The sequence below is a fragment of the Doryrhamphus excisus genome, chromosome 21, assembly GCF_030265055.1.
Source record: "Doryrhamphus excisus isolate RoL2022-K1 chromosome 21, RoL_Dexc_1.0, whole genome shotgun sequence".
In the NCBI taxonomy this organism is placed as follows: Eukaryota; Metazoa; Chordata; class Actinopteri; order Syngnathiformes; family Syngnathidae; genus Doryrhamphus; species Doryrhamphus excisus.
Genome location: NC_080486.1, coordinates 4091829 through 4116679, shown reverse-complemented (window position 1 = coordinate 4116679; position 24851 = coordinate 4091829). Strand labels below are relative to the sequence as shown.

Sequence of the window (24851 nt, the reverse complement as noted above, 5' to 3'; positions counted from 1 at the left end):
ATTTTTCATTTTGTTATTATTTCTTAAATGTTTTTATTATTCAATTAAATTAAATTAAATTTAATTTAATTATATTATTTTTAATTATTAATTATTATATTATTTAATTATTTTAGTTTAGTTTAGTTTAGATTAGATTAGATTAGCTTAGCTTAGCTTAGCTTAGCTTAGCTTAGCTTAGCTTACTTTACTTTACTTTACTTTACTTTACTTTACTTTACTTTACTTTACTTTACTTTACTTTACTTTAGTTAATATAATTAAATGTTTAATTTTTTGTTTTTAATTTCTAATTTTTTAATGTTTAAATTTTTATTTTCTTATTAATTTAATTTAATTTAGTTTAATTAAAAAATTAAAATTTAAAATGTAACTATTTAATATATATTGTATACCAACAGGCTAATGCTAAGTAGCACATTTAAACACTGAATCACTGTTTTTAGCGCACTTCCATTGTTGGCCTCTAGATGTCCCCATAGCACAACCTCGTCACTTCCCGCCTCTGCTGAACCTTCTTTGCTGCTCGTCGTTGACTGTTTACATCCTCAATGACGGAAGTAGAGGTATTCTGTAAGTTTTTGACATATTTTCACATTAATAACATTCAGACGCGGGTGTTTTATGTTTAAAGCGATATAGCCTATACAGATGTGGTTGAAATTTGCTTAAAAATGCTGTTGTTATCTTGAAACAACTAAGGTGGCGGCTCGCTGTCTGTGTCTTCATTCATAGACGCCGCCTCTGCAATGCTGGGCAAAGTCCACGTTTCGGGTTTATTTTAAAAAATTCGGTTTGGTTAAACAGTTGAAGAGAACGATGATTATTCCTTGTTCATAATTCTTGTATGCGCGCAAAATATAAACATATTTATTGTTATTGTTAAAATAACTTAATATCCAATGCATCTCTGTATTTCCTATTGGCACGTGCCCATATTCACCAATGAAAGGCGTTGTAACTAGAAGGTTGATCTCCATTCTATTTTATGGGCGTTTATAAACACCGCAGAGATAAGTCACTGATATGATTATTCATTTATTATCATTCAATAATTAACATGCTGCTTTGGCATGTCTAAGAGCGGTGAAAAAAGACTCATTGAGAGGTATTATTGGGAACACATGCTCTGCTCTGCTATTTTACAGGAGAGAATGTGAGTATATTTGGGCTTTATGTGAGTATTTTATGGTTTAATGTAAAGAAATGCTGTGAATATAATCTTTTTTAAATATATTACAGACTTTTGACATTGTTTTATTATTTATTATATTTTTGTTTGACTAATATGACTTGGATGTGCTTATTGAACATTTTTTAATGCACCTTAGCAGGTTTTTGTAGTTCAATACCAAACAGGAATTTTGAAATTGACACATATTAAATACTGTTGATACAATAATTAAATGAAACAGAAGTAAAAAGAGAACATTGTCTTACTTTTAGCCCTGAGGTTGGCCTACCATGTTAAGATATTGTCCTGAATTGGTCCATGTAGCAGCACATCGACTCCATGACCTCTCTAGCATGCAATAATTATCATTAATAATGTTCATGATGCTAATTTTCTTTGCCTCACTGCTGCTTGGGAGACATAATCAAGTGCAAAAAGTTAATAAGCAGCATCTTCATAAATAACCACAACATGTTGTAAGGCGGAACGTCATAAACAGAGGACCACTTGTAATTGTTGATATAAAAAAAATGCAAGTAATAAAAAAAAAATAATAACTCCTCTCCTCAGTTCCCGGTGAGTCGCCTAATTGAAGCCAGGCTCCTGCGGCCATGAATGAAGAGTTGTCCCCTTTGGATTGCCTACTGCCATCAGGTAACAGACCTCCATCGTCTCAGTGCAAACACATGCACGCCATTAATCAACACACATTGTCTTAGTGCGCTGGAACCACAACAAACCCTCGACACAAGCCTGTGTGTGTGTGTGTGTGTGATGTGAGCAACTGATCAAAACACTTATTTATTCATGTCGCTGTCACACTTGTCTTCCTCCCAGTCGGGCTGACACGCGTTGTCCCGAGGGAATTGCAACTCCAAAAACAAATCAGTGGTATTTTTGTGACAACAGCAAGGCACTTGCATTTGTTGTTGTGCATATAATGAATCTGTACTATTGTTGTCGTGTTAAGATGGCGTCACGTTCCAGTGTCATGCCACTCAGACTTTGGCTTTGCTGAAATGTCTATGATGTTTCAAAAAAAAAAATGTTAAATAAAAATTTAATTGTTATATTTCAGTCATTTTTTAGCATTATTTTAAATACATTTTCAATATCATCATCCAGAAAATGACTTTCTTTTGAGTACCATAATAGTTAATCCAGTTAGTATCGTCAAGCAAATCTTTTATGCAGCAGCTACGGTCAATCATGACTATTAATAGAAATTAATAATTCTTTGCCTTGTTAAATGTGAAAAAAAACATTCAGTGTTAATTGTTTTTTGAGAAGTAAATTTCCTTATTTATAAATCAAATAGTGTACGACCTTGAACATGCAGTTTTTAACATTATTAAAGCTCTCTAGACATGAAATAACACCCCTATAGTCACATTCACATTTGTACTACGCAATATAGTAGATACAATCAGAGAAAGTAAGCCACACAGGACATAAATAAGACTTATAAATGTGTACCCAGGGGTGAACTAATTGTTGGGTCTGACAGGAAGTGATGTCGAGGGTTCAGAGTTGAGTTTCAGCTTAGCAACAGTAAATGTTTTGATTAGGGATTTTTATTCAGCTTTATTGTGCCTGCTGTGAGATCATTCAAATCCTGCAATAAAAGCCTGTTGTTCCGGCGATCGAGACTGGTGCTTGTGTGTCGCACCAAATATCTCAAATATCTTACTTTTTATTTTTCTACACAAAATAAGATGAAAAATAAATAAACAAATCAAGAATAAAGAAAATCAATCAATCAGTAATAAATAAATATAATAATAATAATAATAAAACGGCAAATAATAAAAACTTAAGAAACCACATATAGTTGGTGTGTAGACAAATTATTTTTTTCAGATTAAAATTAAAGCATTATTAGAGCCCTGTAGACATGACAAAACACGACTATAGTCACATTTATACTCTTTTTTTTATTTACAACATATTGCGCAACCGCAGGGTCTTGAGACACATGCTAACTCGCAAACTAGAGAGCTAGCGACCTTTAAACGGTAGCCTCCAAGTTATTTCCTTTAAACTTAAATAGCCAAAAACTTACCACTTCCACACGGATAGGGAGGATAACTATTAACAGTTATTTAACCTTTAACATGAACATTAATCAAACGTAATATTTTTTTCTGGGTACATGATACCATATAGCATCCATATCAAACATTAAACTTTCATATCAAGGCGGGGGCCTCCAACTAGTGTCCTGCGGGCCACATTTGGCTTGAGGGCCGCGTGTTTGAGACCACTGGTATACTGCATCTGTAGTCACAGCTGTTCCGAGGGTAGTTTAATGGAAACGGCCTCTCCGACCAACACCGGTGTGGGCATCCCTGCAGGCAAAGTGGGCGAAGTGCCTTGCCCAGGGACACACTGTCACAACAGTGACAAGGTGGATGGAGCGAGGGATTCAACCACCAATATTCCGCTTTCCGGATGACCTGCTCTACCCCCTGAGCCACTACCTCCCTCGATTATGTTCTTTGACCGTTTCACCTGTACTGTCCAAGAAATATTCCTGCTACATTATGAATGCAAGAAGAGGCTGGAGGGGGAAAAAAAAAGCCAACACTGAGGAAGAGAGATGAATATCAATTTTGAAGAGTCCATTTTACTGTAGCTGAAAAAGTTTATAAGGAAGGAAACTGTCCTCTGGGTTTAGGACTTTATGGCTGCGTCAGCCTGTTGTTTAACTGTACTGGAAGGTCATTCGGAAAAAAAAAAAAGAGGAGTTTGACCCTTTCGAGAAAAGGGAGTTGAGACTGAGAACAGAAATGACAAACAGAAGGAGGTGAAAAGGAGAAAGAAGGAGGAGACGATTTTGTCAGTCTTGTCTCTTAATTGGCAAGAGGTCTGCTGAAAACAAAAAAAAAAACACAAACTCAACCAGCCGTGACTTTTACGATAACCTCTCATGCACACACACATATACACACACACACACACACATACACACACACACATGGATGAGCTCAGCCTTTTCTTGCACTCTCCTCACAAAGAAATGTCACCTTGGGATTCTTTTGAAAAGTGCTCGACAGCATAAATACCACACATGCACCAACTCATATATTCCAGGAATATATTCCATTTATGACTAAATTTCCGGATTTCAAATTCCGACACTGCACACCAGGGATTTTAAAATGCATCCCGGGGCTGCTTTTATACTCTCCGATAAGCATTTCCTCGGAGAGATTAAGCTAAGAAAGCAACAGCAGTGTATTCTAAACATAATTAGAGCAGGAATGTCTCAATATAGAGAACCGTTGGGAAAAAAAAATGAAAGTTTAAGGCGTTTTAAATACATCTTTATCTTTATCAGGCGTGATACCGAGCAAGAAAGTTATCATGGCTCCGTGTTGACGTCGGAGGAGGCTTGATTTAACTATTTTCTGCTATCCGCTGAGGGATTATTTGCATATGAAGTGAATAAACACTTATTCGTAGACAGATCCTACTGAACAGGCTGAGCGTGTCTAATATTTGAGTACAATGTTTGTTTAAGCTGCAGAACTGATGGGAGCGATCAATAATGGATTCATCGACTATTATGTCTATCCCTGGCCTTAACAGCCTTGAAAGTATTTCCTTTATACCAGTGGTCTCAAACATGCGGACCGCGGGCCAAATGTGGCACGCAGTACACTAGTTTGAGGCCCCCCGTCTTGAAAGTTTAATGTTAGTGCGACCCGCGCAATTTTGATATGGATGCTGTATGGTATCATGTACACAAAAAAATTATTACGTTTGATTAATGTTCATGTTAAAGGTTAAATAACTGTTAATAGTTATCCTCCCTATCCGTGTGGAAGTGGTAAGTTTTTGGCTATTTAAGTTGAAAGGAAATAACTTGAAGGCTACCGTTTAAAGGTCGCTAGCTCTCTAGTTTGCGAGTTAGCATGTGTCTCAAGACCCTGCAGTTGCGCAATATGTTGTAAATAAAAAAAGAGTATAAATGTGACTATAGTCGTGTTTTGTTATGTCTACCGGGCTCTAATAATGCTTTGTTAATTTTAATCTGAAAAAATAAATTGTCTACCCACCAACTATATGTGGTTTCTTAAGTTTTTATTATTTGCCGTTTTATTATTATTATTATATTTATTTATTTATTACTGATTGATTGATTTTCTTTATTCTTGATTTATTTTTCATCTTATTTTGTGTAGAAAAATAAAAAGTAAGATATTTGAGATATTTGGTGCGACACACAAGCACCAGTCTTGATCGCCGGAACAACAGGCTTTTATTGCAGGATTTGAATTATCTCACAGCAGGCACAATAAAACTGAATAAAAATCCCTAATCAAAACATTTACTATTGCTAAGCTGAAACTCAACTCTGAACCCTCGACATCACTTCCTGTCAGACCCAACAATTAGTTCACCCGTGGGTACACATTCATAAGTCTTATTTATGTCCTGCGTGGCTTACTTTCTCTGATTATAGCTATAATATTTCATAGTACAAGTGTGAAGATGACTATAGGGGTGTTATTTCATGTCTAGAGAGCTTTAATAATTTAAAAAACTGCATGTCCAAGGTTGTACATTATTTGATTTTATAAATAAGGAAATTTACTTCTCAAAAACAATTAACACTGAAGGTTCCAGAATGTTTTTTTTCACATTTAACAAGGCAAAGAATTATTAATTTCTATTAATAATCATGATTGACCGTAACTTATGCATAAAAGATTTGCTTGACGATACTGACTGGATTAACTATTATGGTACTCAAAAGAAAGTCATTTTCTGGATGATGATATTGATAATGTATTTAAAATAATGCTAAAAAAATGACTGAAATATAACAATTAAATTCTTATTTAACATTTTCTTTTCTAAAAAAAATCATAGACATTATAGCAAATTTTTAATATGACTTCATCTGAGTGGCATGACACTGGAATGTGAGTTTTTGGCTATTTAAGTTACAGATGGACCATGTTGCTGTCTAATTTAAAGAACATTATTGCTCGTATTGTACTTGAGCGGCCACACCCTCACCTTGTGTTGCATAAATGAAAATCCTGCTTCTATGTTTATCATCGCCCTTTTTTCCTTTTATATGACACATATGATAACTGGTCAAAACTAAGATTGTCTTGTTTTGTTTTGTTAAAGCCGTAAATTGAGAAGTGAATGTTTTTCAAGCTCGCACTTTCATTACAAAAAGCATCACTGTTAAAAATGCATGAGAAATGATTCATAAAGTAGGGCCCTATAAATTCCGTTTTATTTTTTCCCAAATTCCGTTTTATTTTTTCCCAAATTCCGTTTTTTCCGTTTTAATTTTTTGGAATTCCATTTTTGTTTTACCTTTTACTCATTTTACCACAAAAGAGTGCGTTTTAATAATGTTTATGAATAAAATGCACACTAATTAATTAGAAATGAACTTACATTCATTGAGGCGACACAATATTGCACTTTTCCTCAATACTTTACTACTGCATCATGTAACACAACATTGCACTAGGTACTTCAAATAAAAAATGTTTGAAGTGAAAACAAATGACATATTAAAAAATAATAAAGTGCTCAACCAGCCTTTTCTCTTCAAGCGAAAATATACTTGACTTTATACAAAACACAGTCAATTTTTTAACATAGAACATATTAAAACAATCTTTTCCACAGTACATAAAGTGCATCAAAACAAGGCAAAATGCAGCAGGAAGTTCCTGATTTATGAAATTTAAGTTGTAACATCAAAACAAACATGTTAGCTCTACTCACAGACACACAGAATTTCCCAGTTTGGGATCAATAAAGTACATCTATCTGTCTATCTATCTATCTAGCTACGCACACGCACGCACATGTGAAACTCATGAAAACAGCATTTCCGCGATATTCCGCATTCAAAATAATTTCCGTTTTTATTGTCCAATTCCGCGATTCCGTCCGCGATTCCGCGAACGCGGAAATTATAGGGCCCTAATAAAGGCATAAAGGCCGATAAATGGAATAGTGTCGAGGTGAGGGAGGGGGGGTTGGGGGGGTTGGGAGAGAGGTGCTGCTGTAATCTTTGGCCCATTAAGGCTATTCGAGCAGCTCTAGTTTGTACTTTGTCAAAGGATGCATTGTTTCCCATTACTTCTTTGCTCCCCTGCAGATAGAAAAATGGCAATTGCAAAGTAGCAGTCAGGGGTTCTGCATTTGCAGCGGAGCAAAAAGGAAGGAGGAACGAGGAAAAAAAAAATAAAACAAAGTCAAGGCAAGATGGATGGGAGGTTGAGAGAAGAGGCGAAATAGATTTGTGAAACGATTCATCCCAGGACAGGGACTTTGACAATGAAGCATGGAGGTTCTTACAAAGGAAGGAGGGGAACGACAGGTTGACATGTTTTTTTTTTTTGTGTTGTTTGTGCTGCTTTTAAAGCGCCGTGTTGTCATGTAGTCGCAGATGGCGTGTTACCAAGGTCGTAGCATTCCAAATACTCGCCGCTGAGGTTATTCACATTATTGTGCAACCCCTGCAAAGTTTAGACACACATGTTAGCTCGTTCCAATTCAATCTAATACACTTTATTTATATACAGTAAACCTCGGATATATCGGATTCAAGTGTTCCCACTGGTTTTGTCCGATATAAGCGGAATCCGTTATATGCGTATACCAGAAAATGTCAGTTTTACGCATATATCGAATTTATATCCGGTATATGCGTAAATCGGATTTTATCCGTTATAAAAAGGCACTTCCTTGACTATGTTTCCAATGTACCAGGCAACGCTGCAAACGCTGCAAATGACGTCGTATAGCGGCCTGTCACGATTCAGCGAATCGGAGCGCCACGATGCGGCCATCCGATATATACGAGGGAAATTTAATGGAAATGCATTGGAACGGGACTGGAGATTTTGTCCGAAATAGGCGAAATCCGTTATAAAAAAATCCGATATATGCAATGAATTTTTATTGGAAATGCATTACAGAAAAATTGGTTCTTTTTTATCTGTCCGTTGTGAGCGAATTTCCGATATATCCGAGTCCGATATATCCGAGGTTTACTGTAGCACATTTTATAAACAGAGTTTCCAAAGTGCTGCACAGACTAGTAAAAATCAAAAGTAATAATCCAAAACTAAAAGATCATTTAAGAAATAAAATAGTAAAATAGATATTAAAATATTAAAAACAATTACAATAAAAACGAAGAACTAAAAGACACAGGACCATATGACTCACTCCGAATTAAAAGCCAGAGAATAAAATTGGGTTTTAAGACGACACTTAAAGCTTTCGATGTTGGGGGCCTTTCATTGGTATTTATTTTGAAGGTTTTTAACCGATGAAACTTTTTCCCTATGTTCATAAAACTCTGTTTGGTCACATTTATATGTATGATATTTTTTTTGTATTTGATCCAACAGGCAAACAGAGGATTGGTCTGATTATCCTAAACCAGCCTGTGGATAGGGACTACCTTCACGTGCTGTGGAGTAAAGGTAATGTTCTAACTCTAAAACCTACATTTATAAAATATCATTATTTCCTTTAAGCACAATATCATAAACAAGCATATAGTTCAGATCAATATAGACTAGATTTGATGCAAAGGTTTCAAGATGGCGAGTGCAAGCTCGTGACGGCAGCTCGGTATCTTCTGTTTACTTTATTTATTACTTTTTGTGGATGTTCATATTGTTACGTTTGTGGCTAGCCGCTTGCTTCATTGTTTACACTTGGGAGCGGCTGTTAGCTTTGAGCACCCCTTGGCTACGCCGAGATCCCTGTAGAGATACGAAGGAGGAGAGGCTGTATAGCAGGAATGAACAGTGAACAGAAAATGACAGTATAAAGGTTGCTGTATAAATGGTAATGGTTTAATTAAATTTGAACATGCATCAGATTACAATTGAATGCATCCCATAATCAGTTCACAGTTCCACATGTCCAAAAGGAGTAGGAAGAAGCAAAGCTTATTAAATCCTACCCCTCCATCTGGTACTTTTACAATCAGTAACTGTTACATGTGTTCACTTCCTGCTTTGCGAATATAATTTAAGTTTTATTTTTTATTATTTTTCATTATTTTAGTTTTATTTTATTTTACTTGATTTTATTTTACTTTATTTTATTAATCTTTATTTTTTTATTTTTTTATTATTTTCATTATTTTCATTATTTTCATTATTTTCATTATTTTCATTATTTTCATTATTTTCATTATTTTTATTATTTTAATTCTATTTTTATTTAATTTTATTTAATTTTATTTTATTTTATTTTATTTTATTTTATTTTATTTTATTTTATTTTATTTTATTTTATTTTATTTATATTTTAATTTCATTTCATTTAATTTCTTTTTATTTTTATTTTAAATTTTTTTGTATTAATTTATTTTTGTCAAGTACCGAAGTACGAGGTGATATGACCATACGATGACATAATGGGTACCATAGTAAGTGTCAATATAGTGATTGTAATGCTTGTATTGTTTCTTGAATTGTAGTTATTATAGTTATTATTATATTAAATGTGTCTATATTTATTTCAAAGGTGAATATACCATTACACTAATAATATCCATGGTCAGTAACACTACTCACTAACTTGATTTGCCTTACTTGAATCCTCTCCACATTCATTAGCCCCGACGTTGTGCTCCCCTGTTGCTTTTGCTCCAAAATACGACGGCGCCTTTGTAGCCTCCGTTGCACCAAATGTGCTACCTTGTCACTGAACATGACCCCTCTCCTGCTCTCTGAACACATTCCCCCCGTTGAGTCGCCTTTTAATTATATATTCATCATAAATAACCTTCCCTTTCTGCAACTTTAATACTCCTGTGTCTCCTCAATTGCAACAACAACCAAAAAAAAAAAAAATTACCATATTCAAAACAAAGCTAATTTGATACAACAGAAAGTTCCCCTGCGCTGCCACGGGCTGAATATGCAGCATGAGTCTCTTGCCCTGAGACATAGATCTACTGTGACTTTGTTGAAAAAAGTAAATGACTTGTTCATCTGCAAAACTAACTCGCTGCAAGCGTTAGCATTTTATGTCAAAGAAAGTGATATGAACTCAACTCTAGAACAAGTATGAGACGGCCGTGTTGCTGCATTTACGATCAATTGCTCAATTATTGAGCTTAAGGACCTCAGACAATGCACAGCGATGAGCGAATTCAAGAAACAATACAAGCTGGTGATGTTTGCTAAATACAAGGATGAAGAGTCTTGAACAAGAGAGTCTTGAACAAAATTTTTATTTTTATTTTTATTTTTATTTTTATTTTTATTTTTATTTTTATTTTTATTTTTATTTTTATTTTTATTTTTATTTTTATTTTTATTTTTATTTTTATTTTTATTTTTATTAAAAGTACATGAAAATGGAATGTTTGAGGCTATAATATGTCTTATGGATGTGTTGTTTTCACTTCTTATGGATACAATATTGGTTAAAATGTGTAAAAGTGACTATAGGGGTGTTATTTCATGTCTAAAGGGCTCTAAATTATGCTAAAAAAAACGTATTTAGAACTACAACCAAACATGTTGCTGCAACTTATTCATTGAATTTAATCGATTAATTAATTGATGATTAAAGATTACCCGATTAAAAGTACATGAAAACGGAATGTTTGAGGCTATAATATGTCTTATGTATGTGTTGTTTTCACTTCTTATGTATACTATATTGGTTAAAATGTGTAAAAGTGATTATAGGGGTGTTATTTCATGTCTAAAGGGCTCTAAATTATGCTAAAAAAAACTTATTTAGAACTACTACCAAACATGTCGCTGCAACATATTCATTGAATTTAATCGATTAATTAATTGATGATTAAAGATTACCCGATTAAAAGTACATGAAAATGGAATGTTTGAGGCTATAATATGTCTTATGTATGTGTTGTTTTCACTTCTTATGTATACGATATTGGTTAAAATGTGTAAAAGTGACTATAGGGGTGTTATTTCATGTCTAAAGGGCTCTAAATTATGCTAAAAAAACTTATTTAGAACTACTACCAAACATGTCGCTGCAACATATTCATTGAATTTAATCGATTAATTAATTGATGATTAAAGATTACCCGATTAAAAGTACATGAAAATGGAATGTTTGAGGCTATAATATGTCTTATGTATGTGTTGTTTTCACTTCTTATGTATACGATATTGGTTAAAATGTGTTAAAGTGATTATAGGGGTGTTATTTCATGTCTAAAGGGCTCTAAATTATGCTAAAAAAAACGTATTTAGAACTACAACCAAACATGTTGCTGCAACTTCAAATTCATTGAATTTAATCGATTAATTAATTGATGATTAAAGATTACCCGATTAAAAGTACATGAAAAAGGAATGTTTGAGGCTATAATATGTCTTATGTATGTGTTGTTTTCACTTATTATGTATACGATATTGGTTAAAATGTGTAAAAGTGACTATAGGGGTGTTATTTCATGTCTAAAAGGCTCTAAATTATGCTAAAAAAAAGATTACCTGATTAATCAATTTGGTACTTGATTGTTTTATTGCGTTGAAAATATAAATAATTTCCTGTTGTTTCCTTAGATTCCTCGATTAATCGAAACAGATTAATCAACAAAGAAAAAAAACAATTAGTTACAACACTAACTATAGCATGGTCCTGCAATTAAAACCTACTTTTAAATAACGTTCGAAACCCCCATGAGGCACCTCAGCTCTTTCCATCGTTTGTTAGTCCCACATTTGTACACAAGCCGCTCTTTGTGTTAACATGAAACATTTCAATAACACGGGAGACTGCAGTTTTCTTATCTGGTTTGTGCACAACAAGTCGTCTGATATTTTTGGGTGGGGAGAATATATCAAGGATGAAGGGGATTTAAATTTTTAACAAAGACATAGCGGACAAAAACACACAAGAATGTTGTGCATTTGCAGGCTTGTTTGTATAGGACTGCATAATAGCAAACATTAGGGTTTTTTTGTTGACGTTTTTATTTCCTGCTCCAGACTCTTACTCTCTTACTTGTTTGGCACGGTAGGTTGTGCCTTTTGTTGTTATTTTGCTATTTTGACTTGATTTCACCAGCTACTGTGTCTCCGGAGACCCGACAATCACTTATTATAGTGCTTAGATTGTCCATTGTTTACCAAGATGGGGATTCATTAGTCTCATAATATTGCATATTAATATTTTACTCAGGCTGCACGGAACTTAAGACATGGTTTTAAACAGAGTGGGGAAAAAGGACAAAATAAGAAGCCAAAAAAATGTACCACTTCCACACAGAACGGGAGGGGAACTTGTTTTCACTCTATGCAGTGTTAAGGTAATGTGTCCTCAATGTAACATTATTGACGCCTGGGGACCGGACTATTCCATGTGACTCTTTACTTACGGGGGGTGACCCCAGCAACTACCGTAAACGCAACAACGTTCCTCCTCACCGAAATTCTAAGTCACTGCTAATGTGGATGTCATACAACTTCCAAAAATCTGAACTTTCCCTTTAATGTTATTACATCATATTGATGAGACAATAACCACCCCAGGAAGTACTGTACAAAACAGGAAGTTTTAAAAAGGAATGTTTGAGGCTATAATATGTCTTATGTATGTGTTGTTTTCACTTATTATGTATACTATATTGGGTAAAACGTGTAAAAGTGACTATAGGGATGTTATTTCATGTCTAAAGGGCTCTAAATTATGCTAAAAAACACATTTAGAAGGTCATAAACAGGATTTTGGGCTGCACGGTGGTCGGGTGGTCGAGTGGTTAGTGCGCGGACCTCACAGCTAGGAGACCCGAGTTCAATCCCACCCTCGGCCATCTTTATGTGGAGTTTGCATGTTCTCCGCGGGTTTTCTCCGAGTACTCCGGTTTCCTCCCACATTCCAAAAACATGCTAGGTTAATTAGCGACTCCAAATTGTCCATAGGTATGAATGTGAGTGTGAATGGTTGTTTGTCTATATGTGCCCTGTGATTGGCTGGTGACCAGGGTATTATATATTGTATATTGGGTAAATATATAAATATAATATATTGGGTAAAACGTGTAAAAGTGACTATAGGGGTGTTATTTAATGTCTAAAGGGCTCTAAATAATGCTAAAAAAACGTATTTAGAAGGTCATAAACATGATTTTGGGCTGCACGATGGTCGAGTGGTTAGCGCGCAGACCTCACAGCTAGGAGACCTGGGTTCAAGTCCACCCTCAGCCATAATGTTCACTACATCATATTGCTGAGACAATAAACACCCCAGGAAGTACTGTACAGAACAGGAAGTTTTAAAAAGTACATGAATAAGGAATGTTTGAGGCTATATTATGTCTTATGTATGTGTTGTTTCCACTTATTATGTATACTATATTGGGTAAAACGTGTAAAAGTGACTATAGGGGTGTTATTTCATGTCTAAAGGGCTCTAAATTATGCTAAAAAAAACATATTTAGAAGGTCATAAACAGGATTTTGGGCTGCACGGTGGTCGAGTGGTTAGTGCGCGGACCTCACAGCTAGGTGACCCGAGTTTAATCCCACCCTCGGCCATCTCTGTGTGGAGTTTGCATGTTCTCCTCGTGCATACATGGGGTTTTTTTTCCGGGTACTCCGGTTTCCTCCCACATTCCAAAAACATGCTAGGTTAATTAGCGACTACAAATTGCCCATAGGTATGAATGTGAGTGTGAATGGTTGTTTGTCTATATGTGCCCTGTGATTGGCTGGTGACCAGGGTATTATATATTGTATATTGGGTAAATATATAAATATAATATATTGGGTAAAACGTGTAAAAGTGACTATAGGGCTGTTATTTCATGTCTAAAGGGCTCTAAATAATGCTAAAAAACGTATTTAAAAGATCATAAACAGGATTTTGGGCTGCACGGTGGTCGAGTGGTTAGTGCGCGGACCTCACAGCTAGGTGACCCGAGTTTAATCCCACCCTCGGCCATCTCTGTGTGGAGTTTGCATGTTCTCCTCGTGCATACATGGGTTTTTTTTTCCGGGTACTCCGGTTTCCTCCCACATTCCAAAAACATGCTAGGTTAATTAGCGACTCCAAATTGTCCATAGGTATGAATGTGAGTGTGAATGGTTGTTTGTCTATATGTGCCCTGTGATTGGCTGGCGACCAATCCAAGGGTGTACCCCACCTCTCGCACGGATAAGCGGTAGAAAATGAATGAATGAATGTATACTATATTGGGTAAAGCGTGTAAAAGTGACTATAGGGGTGTTATTTCATGATGAAAGGGCTCAAAATTATGCTAAAAACCGTATTTAGAAGGTCATAAACAGGATTTCGGGCTGCACGGTGATCGAGTCATTAGCACGCGGACCTCAAAGCTAGGAGACCCGAGTTCAATACCACCAATCTCACCTCCCACCGCCTCTCGCCCGAAGACAGCTGGGATAGGCTCCAGCACCCCCCTGCGACCCTTGTGAGGATAAGCGGTAGAAAATGAATAAATATTTCACTCATACAGCTGATTGGTCTGGACCAGGACCACCGATGCTATAAAAAAAGAAATCTGCCTGTCATATAGGAACAGGCGTTGCATAAAATCATCAAACCAAACCCGCTGCGAGATTCCCGGGACTGCTGTGAGATAGATGAGACTTATCAAATATGTGATGCGGCTTGATGCTGGGATGTGACAGGTTTTGGCATTTCCTCCCGCTTAGATAAGACCTTTTTTTCAAATAGTTTGAGGGAATGTTTGGGTGGGTTTGTGAAGTGCCACAAGCAACGCCGAAGGAGAAGCTTTCTTTATCAGTTTTTGCTGCCGGCTCATGCTTGCCCATGGGATCCGAAGAAGAAGATTCTGATGACACAACCGTGGTACCGGGATAGCGGATCATAGCTCTCTCGCTGCTTGAACCACCCCTGAACTTGATACGGCATGTATTTTTAATAATGTTTATGGGCTAAGCAGATGCCAGGGTGTGTGTGTGTGTGTGTGTCACTCGCCAGGTTGTGGGTCACCTTGAGGCACCGAAGCCAGGTCTCCACCCTTACCGACCCAACACACACGAATCCCTCAGCCTCTCGTCACCTCTGGGAGAAGTAAAAGCAGCAGGGAGCCAAAGTGTTGAGAGCGGAATACCGATCAAAGGGGACCTCAAACAGGTGCCGGGTGTGATGTTGTGAAGTGGGAACAAGCTGCTTATCTCACCCACGCACCCCCTCTCAAGCCCACACATCTAGTCTATCAGTCACCCACTTTCTCCTTCAATCGCTTTCACTCGCGCCGACTTACTCACGGATTCTACACTCAGACACAACGCGGTGTGAGGCAATCAGAGAGGGTGGCGCTCTGTATTAGATCAAAATTGTGCATGTGTTTACCCCCAAGTGCCTCATTTCATCATTTTGTTGATGTGAAGCAGCCTGCTGAGGTCGGTGAGCATCGCGCATTAACCAGTCAAGCATCAACTTTGCAATCAAGGCTAGAGTGGCGTGGAAAAGAAATATCGTTAAAAAGTAGGGCAGCTTTAGAAGAACAAAGATGTCTTCCCTTCTGACTTCATTCCATTGCAAAGCTGTTTTTAATAAGTTACCTCTGACCATCCTGTTTTGCAGTGGGTATGGATTAATCTATTAATCGGTTAACCATCACAATTCATTGGTTTTGACTGTGATAAGTGAAGCCGGATTTCTTGTTAATAATTAAAATGTTTTCCTAGTTAGAACATAGAAATCCTTTTTATTCATTCATTCATTTTCTACCGCTTATTCTCACGAGGGTTTTTTTTAAAGCATAATTTAGAGCCCTTTAGACATGAAATAACATCCCTATAGTCACTTTTACACGTTTTACGCAATGTAGTATACATTCATTCATTCATTCATTTTCTTCCGCTTATCCTCACGAGGGTTTTTTTTAGCATAATTTAGAGCCCTTTAGACATGAAATAACATCCCTATAGTCACTTTTACACGTTTTACGCAATGTAGTATACATTCATTCATTCATTTTCTACCGCTTATCCTTACGAGGGTTTTTTTTAGCATAATTTAGAGCCCTTTAGACATGAAATAACATCCCTATAGTCACTTTTACACGTTTTACGCAATGTGGTATACATTCATTCATTCATTTTCTACCGCTTATCCTTACGAGGGTTGAGGGGGTGCTGGAGCCTATCCCAGCTGCCTTTGTGCGAGAGGCGGGGTACACCCTGAACTGGTGGCCAGCCAATCACAGGGCACATATAGACAAACAACTATTCACACTCACATTCATACCTATGGACAATTTGGAGTCGCTAATTAACTTAGCATGTTTTTTGAATGAGGGAGGAAACCGGAGTACCCGGAGAAAACCCGGGGAGAACATGCAAACTCCACACAGAGATGGCCGAGGGTGGCATCGAACTTGGGTCGCCTAACTGTGTGGCCTGTGCGCTAACCATGCAGCCTGAAATCCTTTTTATGACCTTCTAAATACGTTTTTTTTTAGCATAATTTAGAGCCCTTCAGACATGAAATAACACCCCTATAGTCACTTTTACACGTTTTACCCAATATAGTATACATAATAAATGAAAACAACACATACATAAGACATAATACCGCCTCACACATTCCTGATCCCATAAGAGTTGGGTATTATTGTATAAACAAAGAATAACAGGAGTGTAAAGGTGACTATAGGGGTGTTATATTTTTTCTTACTCTATTTTACATGTGTTCTGTGCACAGTGTAAGTGACTTGTGTAATTTATGTAAATGCGGAACTTGTTTATAAACTGAGGACCACCTGTAAAGTTGGAAATGTAGGGCCCCTTTAAAAAAAAATATATGCACTACTCGGGATGCTACTGATGCAGTCCAAACCGGTTTCTTGTCTATAGATGTATTTTTTTATCCTAATCAATTACATACATTCTATTCTCCTACCTCCATACAAACATGAATGCAGCATCAAAGAATAGTAGACAAAGCAGACAATATGTACAAGGGTTGGCTGTCTCTTTGGTGCGAGCTAAAGAAGAATAAGCATAACTAAATCTTTGAAGTCTTTCCCCTGCGTGTACTCCAACACCCCCCAAACATAAAAGGGCTTTTAAAAAAAAAAAATAGTCTGCCTGTTCAATTTAAATAGAATAGAGGCCATGAAAGAGAATACCTTTGCAAATAGTTTGCATCTCATTTTGAGAAACGGCATATCATAAAAGCAGAAAGTAACCTCCTCATTTGTCTGCTTTTTAAAAATCAAAACAGGTAAGAGCTACCTCACTGGTAGAAGTAAAAAAAAATAAATTTTTTTTTGAAACTTTAATGCTAGAGGAAGGCATCGAAATAAATTGAATATCACTGTTGACGTTAGAGTTGAAATACACTTCTAAAAATAAAAAAAAAAAAGATTTGACATTGATGGAATTCTACAGTAATGCTGTGTGAATTTAATCATGTTCTCCTATAAATGTATCGTTTTTAAGATTATGGTAATGGTAATTTATTTCATTTGAACATGCATCAGATTACAATTGAATGCATCACATAATCAGTTCACAGTTCCACATGTCCAAAAGGAGTAGGAAGAAGCGAAGCTTATTAAATCCTACCCCTCCATCTGGTACTTTTACAATCAGTAACTGTTACATTTGTTCACTTCCTGCTTTCCTAATATAGTTTAATCATTATTTTTTTTCATTTTTTAGGTCAAATAATTTTCACTTTTTTTCGCGTAATAATTATGGTAATGGTTTTATTTCATGTGAACATGCATCAGATTACAATTGAATGCATCACATAATCAGTTCACAGTTCCACATGTCCAAAAGGAGTAGGAAGAAGCAAAGCTTATTAAGTCGTACCCCTCTATCTGTACTTTTACAATCAGTAACTGTTACATTTGTTCACTTCCTGCTTTCCTAATATAGTTAAATTTTTTTTTTCATTTTTTAGGTCAAATAATTTTCACTTTTTTCGCGTAATAATTATGATAATAGAATGGTAATTTATTTCATTTGAACATGCATCAGATTACAATTGAATGCATCACATAATCAGTTCACAGTTCCACATGTCCAAAAGGAGTAGGAAGAAGCAAAGCTTATTAAGTCGTGCCCCTCTATCTGTACTTTTACAATCAGTAACTGTTACATTTGTTCACTTCCTGCTTTCCTAATATAGTTTAATTTATTTATTTTTTTCATTTTTTAGGTCAAATAATTGTCACTTTTTTTGCGTAATAATTATGATAATGGTAATGGTTTTATTTCACGTGAACATGCATCAGATTACAATTGAATGCATCACATGTCCAAATGGAGTAGGAAGAAGCAAAGCTTATTAAATCCTACCCCTCCATCTTGTAGTTTTACAATCAGTAACTGTCACATTTGTTCACTTCCTGCCTTTTTAATATAATTTTTTTTATATTTGATTTTTTACAATTACATTACAAGGTGAGCAAAACCAGTGTCATGAAATAAAAGTGTGACTACTCGGTGTGTCAGAATGAGGAAAATACTGTTGACACTAATTGGCTTTTTCACTTATTGAAATATTAAATTAAAAATATGTTGTTGTTTTTAAATGCCCACTATGAGGAAAATACTTTTACTAGAATAAAGTCAAAATATTATGGGAATAAATTCATGACTACATTGACAAACATGTTTACTCAACAACTTGACCATTGCCACAAGACACATGCAGCTCTGTCGCCGTGGGTTGCTGACCCCTGATTTAAACCCACTTAGGTATAATACTGACTCCAGAAACCACAGATCTCATTCTTATCAGCCGGTGCATTTTATCCTCCATTTTACTGCATGTGACAGTGACCATTCTCATCAATTTCTCAGCGTTTCATTTCCCCTCATGTCTACCTTTGTCTTGCTGTCTCCCTGTAGCTCTTTTGACGGCGTGCGCTGATGGTGCTGCCAATCACCTATATAACATCACTGCTGGAGAAAATGACAGGTGAGTCTGTCCGTTTATTCGTTTTTGTGTGTTAGCGAGCAAGTGGAATGCTGAATGTGTCGGTAAGTTCACATTACAAGACAGTATGTGTTTGGTAGCATTATTACTATGTTTATGTTCTGATGTTTTCCTTGGTTGACATGTTAATTTGTACGTCAGAGTGTGCGTGCCTAGCAAGTGAAAGTTAATTTTGTGTCGAAGTGAGAGTGAGGACATTGCATCTATTGTGTGTCTATCAGTACTTTTCCATTAGTTGTATGTAAGCGTTACTTAACTCTGATTGTGCTATGTGAGTGTGTGTGTCTAGCAAGTGAAAGTTAATTTTGTGTAGAAGTGACAGTGAGAACAATGAATCTATTGTGTGTCTGTCAGTACTTTTCCATTAGTTGTATGTAAGCGTTACTCAACTCTGATTGTTATGTGAGTGTGGGTGTCTTGCAAGTGAAAGTTAAGTTTGTGTAGAAGTGAGACTGAGAAATATGTATCTGTTGTGTGTCTGTCAGTACTTTTCAATTAGTTGTATATAAATGCTACTTAACTCTGATTGTGCTAGGTGAGTGTGTGTGTCTAGCAAGTGAAAGTTAATTTTGTGTCGAAGTGAGAGTGAGAACATTGCATATTGTGTGTCTATCAGTACTTTTCCATTAGTTGTATGTAAGCGTTACTTAACTCTGATTGTGCTATGTGAGTGTGTGTGTCTAGCAAGTGAAAGTTAATTTTGTGTAGAAGTGACAGTGAGAACAATGAATCTATTGTGTGTCTGCCACTACTTTTCCATTAGTTGTATATGAGCGTTACTTCATTCTGATTGTGCTAGGTGAGTGTGTGTCCAGCAAGTGAAAGTTAATTTTGTGTCGAAGTGAGAGTGAGAACATTGCATATTGTGTGTCTATCAGTACTTTTCCATTAGTTGTATGTAAGCGCTACTTAACTCTGATTGTGCTATGTGAGTGTGTGTGTCTAGCAAGTGAAAATTAAGTTTGTGTAGAAGTGAGACTGAGAAATATGCATCTGTTGTGTGTCTGTCAGTACTTTTCTATTAGTCGTATGTAAGCGGTACTTAACTCTGATTGTGCTAGGTGAGTGTATGTGTCTAGCAAGTGAAAGTTAATTTTGTGTAGAAGTGAGAGTGAGAAATATGCATCTATTGTGTGTCTATCAGTACTTTTCCATTAGTCGTATGTAAACGCTACTTAACTCTGATTGTGCTAGGTGAGTGTGTGTGTCTAGCAAGTGAAAGTTAAGTTTGTGTAGAAGTGAGAGTGAGAAATATGCATCTATTGTGTGTCTATCAGTACTTTTCCATTAGTCGTATGTAAGCGTTACTTAACTCTGATTGTGCTATGTGAGTGTGTGTGTCTAGCAAGTTAAAGTTAAGTTTGTATATTTATATATATATATATATATATATATATATATATATATATATATATATATAGTTTTTTAGCACTCTGCATGTGTAGCTCCAAGAAAAATACATAACAGTGCTGTTTTTTCCACATTTTTACACCCAAATGCTGTATGTGTATACAGCTAATGGAAGGCCGCTTTTGGCTTGTAGATGTACTATCTGGGGGCTTTTCAGGTCCCTGAAGTGTGACAAAGTGTGAACAAGAGTATGTTCTTTGAAGGCTGTCAATGAAAATGGGGGGTTTCACCTTTCAGGGACCAGCTTTGGTGGTGGATTTTTAGTCGGCAAGGTCAATTTAAAGCTGAAGATTTCATCCTTTATTTAGTCGTCTTATATTATTATCATTCTTGTCTAACAGATCCTCTTTTACTGTAGATGTTCCCGTCTCATGAGTAAAATAGATAAAGTGCGCTCTCAAAAGTGGAATAAAATCCCTTGGTTGGCGTGGCAGTTCATTTTGTAAAAGCTACTCCGTCCTGCGCCACTCTAGAAAGTGAAAGTTAAGCTTGTGTAGACGTGAGAATGAGAACAATGCATCTATGTGTGTCTCCCAGTATTTTTCCATCAATCATATATATGGATGGGTTCCCGTTAACAGTACTTTTATAGGTACCGACTGCCAGTACTTCTCTATTTGTCGTATAGAAGCACTGTTCAACTCTGATTGTGCTAGGTGAGTGTGTGTGTCTAGCAAGTGAAAGTTAAGTTTGTGTAGAAGTGGAAGTGAGAACAATGTATCTATTGTGTGTCTGCCAGTACTTTTCTATTAGTCGTACGTAAGCGCTACCTAACTCTGATTGTGCTAGGTGAGTGTGTGTGTCTTACAAGTGAAAGTTAAGTTTGTGTAGAAGAGAGAGTGAGAAATATGCATCTGTTGTGTGCCTCCCATTAGTTTTCCATTAGTTGTATGTAAGCGTTACTTAACTCTGATTGTTATGTGAGTGTGTGTGTCTTGCAAGTGAAAGTTAAGTTTGTGTAGAAGTGAGAGTGAGAAATATGCATCTGTTGTGTGTCTGCCGGTACTGTTCTATTAGTTGTATGGAAGCACTGCTCAACTCTGATTGTGCTATGTGAGTGTGTATGTCTTGCAAGTGAAAGTTAGGTTTGTGTAGAAGTGAGAGTGAGAAATATGCATCTGTTGTGTGTCTGCCGGTACTGTTCTATTAGTTGTATGGAAGCGCTACTTAACTCTGATTGTGCTCGGTGAGTGTGTGTGTCTAGCAAGTGAAAGTTAAGATTGTGTAGAAGTGAGAATGAGAAATATGCATCTGTTGTGTGTCTGCTGGTACTTTTCCATTAGTCCTATGTAAGCACTGCTCAACTCTGATTGTGCTATGTGAGTGTGTATGTCTTGCAAGTGAAAGTTAGGTTTGTGTAGAAGTGAGAGTGAGAAATATGCGTCTGTTATGTTCCTCCCATTAGTTTTCCATTAGTTGTATGTAAGCGCTACTTAACTCTGATTGTGCTATGTGAGTGTGTATGTCTTGCAAGTGAAAGTTAATTTGTGTAGAAGTGAGAGTGAGAACAATGCATCCATAGTGTGTCTGTCAGTACTTTTCCATTAGTTGTATGTAAGCGATACTTAACTCTGATTGTGCTATGTGAGTGTGTATGTGTCTAGCAGGTGAAAGTTAAGTTTGTGTAGAAGTGAGAGTGAGAACAGTGCATCGATTGTGTGTCAGTACCTTTCTATTAGTCGTATGTAAGCACTGCTCAACTCTGATTGTGCTATGTGAGTGTGTACGTGTCTAGCAGGTGAAAGTTAAGTTTGTGTTGACGTGAGAGTGAGAACAATGCATCTGCTGTGTGCCTCCCAGTAGTTTTCCATTAGTCGTATGTAAGCGCTACTTAACTCTGATTGTGCTATGTGAGTGTGTCCCAAAAAGGCCTGAATCTATTAGACCGAAATTCACTCCCCTATTACACCGAATCCATAGGTGTAATAATAACATCTAACGCATTCAAACTTTAAAGTATCAAAACTGCTGTGTCATTGTGTTTGTCAAATGCTCACCGAAGCCTAGCGAGTAAAATGGCTGACAAATTAGTCTGCCTAAATGAAGGGACAGAACGTAACAAGAAGAAGCGCCGCAGTCGTGCCGAGGAGCATGGAAGTTATTTCACATTTCTTGTTGCAATCATTGCATTCCCGTTGCCCACCGAGAGACGCTGCACCTGCAAGATTGCCTTCTGAAGGACAAACACAAATGGGGAATTTTTGTGCGAAATGCAAATGATGGCAACTCATTCTGTATAAGCAAATGCCCTCATAGAATAAGGAGCTATCGTTTATTTCTCTTCCGTTTGCCTGCATGTAGTGTCTTTCCACTGGGAAGAAAAAAAAAATCAGTTTTGAGAGCCTTTAAACTTGGTTTGTTGACCTCAAAAAGTACTTTTCCACCTTTTGTGAAGCCATTTTTTTCCCAGCTATTTACGACTTATTACTTGCTGGAAATACCAACATGCTTATGGATTTGTTGATGCTCATGTCTTAACTTTTAACTTTTGCTATATCGATAAGAGAGTTACAGAATCTTTTAATTATGTACCATTTTTTTTCTCCCAGTTGAATCAAATCAACTTTATTTGTATAGCACTTTTCCTGCAAATAACTATTAACAGTTATTTAACCTTTAACATAAACATTAATCAAACGTAATCATTTTTTCTGGGTACATGATACCATACAGCAGTGATTTTCAACCACTGGTGCCGTGGCACACTAGTGTACCTTGAGAAATCGTCAGGTGTGCCGTGAGGAATTATCCAATATCACTTTTTTATAATTAACATTTATTAATCATTAATAAATGATAAATGAGGAGCCGCAGGCCGTGCCAGCACCCGGGCCCCCCGACTCCGGCAGACGGGCGGACCCCCACATCAAAGGGAGGAACCCCCAGTCGGCCGGGTCGAAGGGACCCAAGGATGGCACCCCCTCAGCAGACCCGACACAGCCCCCAGTGTGGAGGACCCCCTCCTGAGGAAACACTGGAGTTAAAAGCGAAAGACTAAAAGCATAAAATAGGACTAAAAAGATAAAAACATAAGAAAAGTTAAAAAATATTAGTTAAAAGCCTTATTAAAAAGGTGTCTCTTTAATCTTTTTTTAAAAATATTAACAGTCTCCGCAGTCCTCAGGTCTCAAACACGCGGCCCGCGGGCCAAATGTGGTCCGCAGGACACTAGTTTGAGGCCCCCGCCTTGATATGAAAGTTTAATGTTGTAATCCAAGTTTGATATGGATGCTGTATGGTATCATGTACCCAGAAAAAAATTATTACGTTTGATTAATGTTCATGTTAAAGGTTAAATAACTGTTAATAGTTATCCTCCCTATCCGTGTGGAAGTGGTAAGTTTTTGGCTTTTTAAGTTTTAAGGAAATAACTTGGAGGCTACCGTTTAGGTCGCGAGCTCTCTAGTTTGCGAGTTAGCATGTGTCTCAAGACCCTGCAGTTGCGCAATATGTTGTAAATAAAATAGTATAAATGTGACTATAGTCGTGTTTTGTCATGTCTACAGGGCTCTAATAATGCTTTAATTTTAATCTGAAAAAAATAATTTGTCTACCCACCAACTATATGTGGTTTCTTAAGTTTGTATTATTTGCCATTTTATTATTATTATTATATTTATTTATTTATTTATTACTGATTGATTGATTTTCTTTATTCTTGATTTGTTGATTTATTTTTCATCTTATTTTGTGTAGAAAAATAAAAAGTAAGATAAAAGGTAAATTGAGTTTGAGACCCCTAATGTATACTATTGACATAATGGCTATTGACATAATATTTGCAAATAATGATTAATAAATGTTAATTATAAAAAAAGTGATATTGGATAATTCCTCACGGCACACCTGACGATTTCTCAAAGTACACTAGTGTGCCACGGCACCAGTGGTTGAAAATCACTGCTGTATGGTATCATGTACCCAGAAAAAATGATTACGTTTGATTAATGTTCATGTTAAAGGTTAAATAACTGTTAATAGTTATCCTCCCTATCCGTGTGGAAGTGGTAAGTTTTTGGCTATTTAAGTTGAAAGGAAATAACTTGAAGGCTACCGTTTAGGTTGCTAGCTCTCTAGTTTGCGAGTTAGCATGTGTCTCAAGACCCTGCAGTTGCGCAATATGTTGTAAATAAAAATAGTATAAATGTGACTATAGTCGTGTTTTGTCATGTCTACAGGGCTCTAATAATGCTTTGTTCATTTTAATCTGAAAAAAATAATTTGTCTACCCACCAACTATATGTGGTCTCTTAGAGTTTTTATTATTTGCCGTTTTATTATTATTATTATTATTATTATTATTATTATTATTATTATTATT

The 24851-nt window shown here is 36.3% G+C and overlaps 1 protein-coding gene across 2 annotated transcripts in view; it reads left to right on the top strand.

Annotated features, from left to right (window-relative positions):
* Positions 1–489: 489 nt before the first annotated feature.
* The window catches only part of tpk1 (thiamin pyrophosphokinase 1), a 65096-nt gene continuing 40734 nt past the window's right edge, over positions 490–24851 (top strand). The window contains exons 1-4 of one of the 2 annotated variants that reach the window (XM_058060119.1): positions 490–573; positions 1745–1828; positions 8575–8649; positions 19033–19102. In XM_058060119.1, the coding sequence (XP_057916102.1) occupies positions 1786–1828; positions 8575–8649; positions 19033–19102 (188 nt within the window). In that variant the 5' untranslated portion in view covers positions 490–573; positions 1745–1785. The remainder of the gene's footprint in view (positions 574–1744; positions 1829–8574; positions 8650–19032; positions 19103–24851) is intronic. The other variant, XM_058060120.1, reaches the window with a different exon arrangement.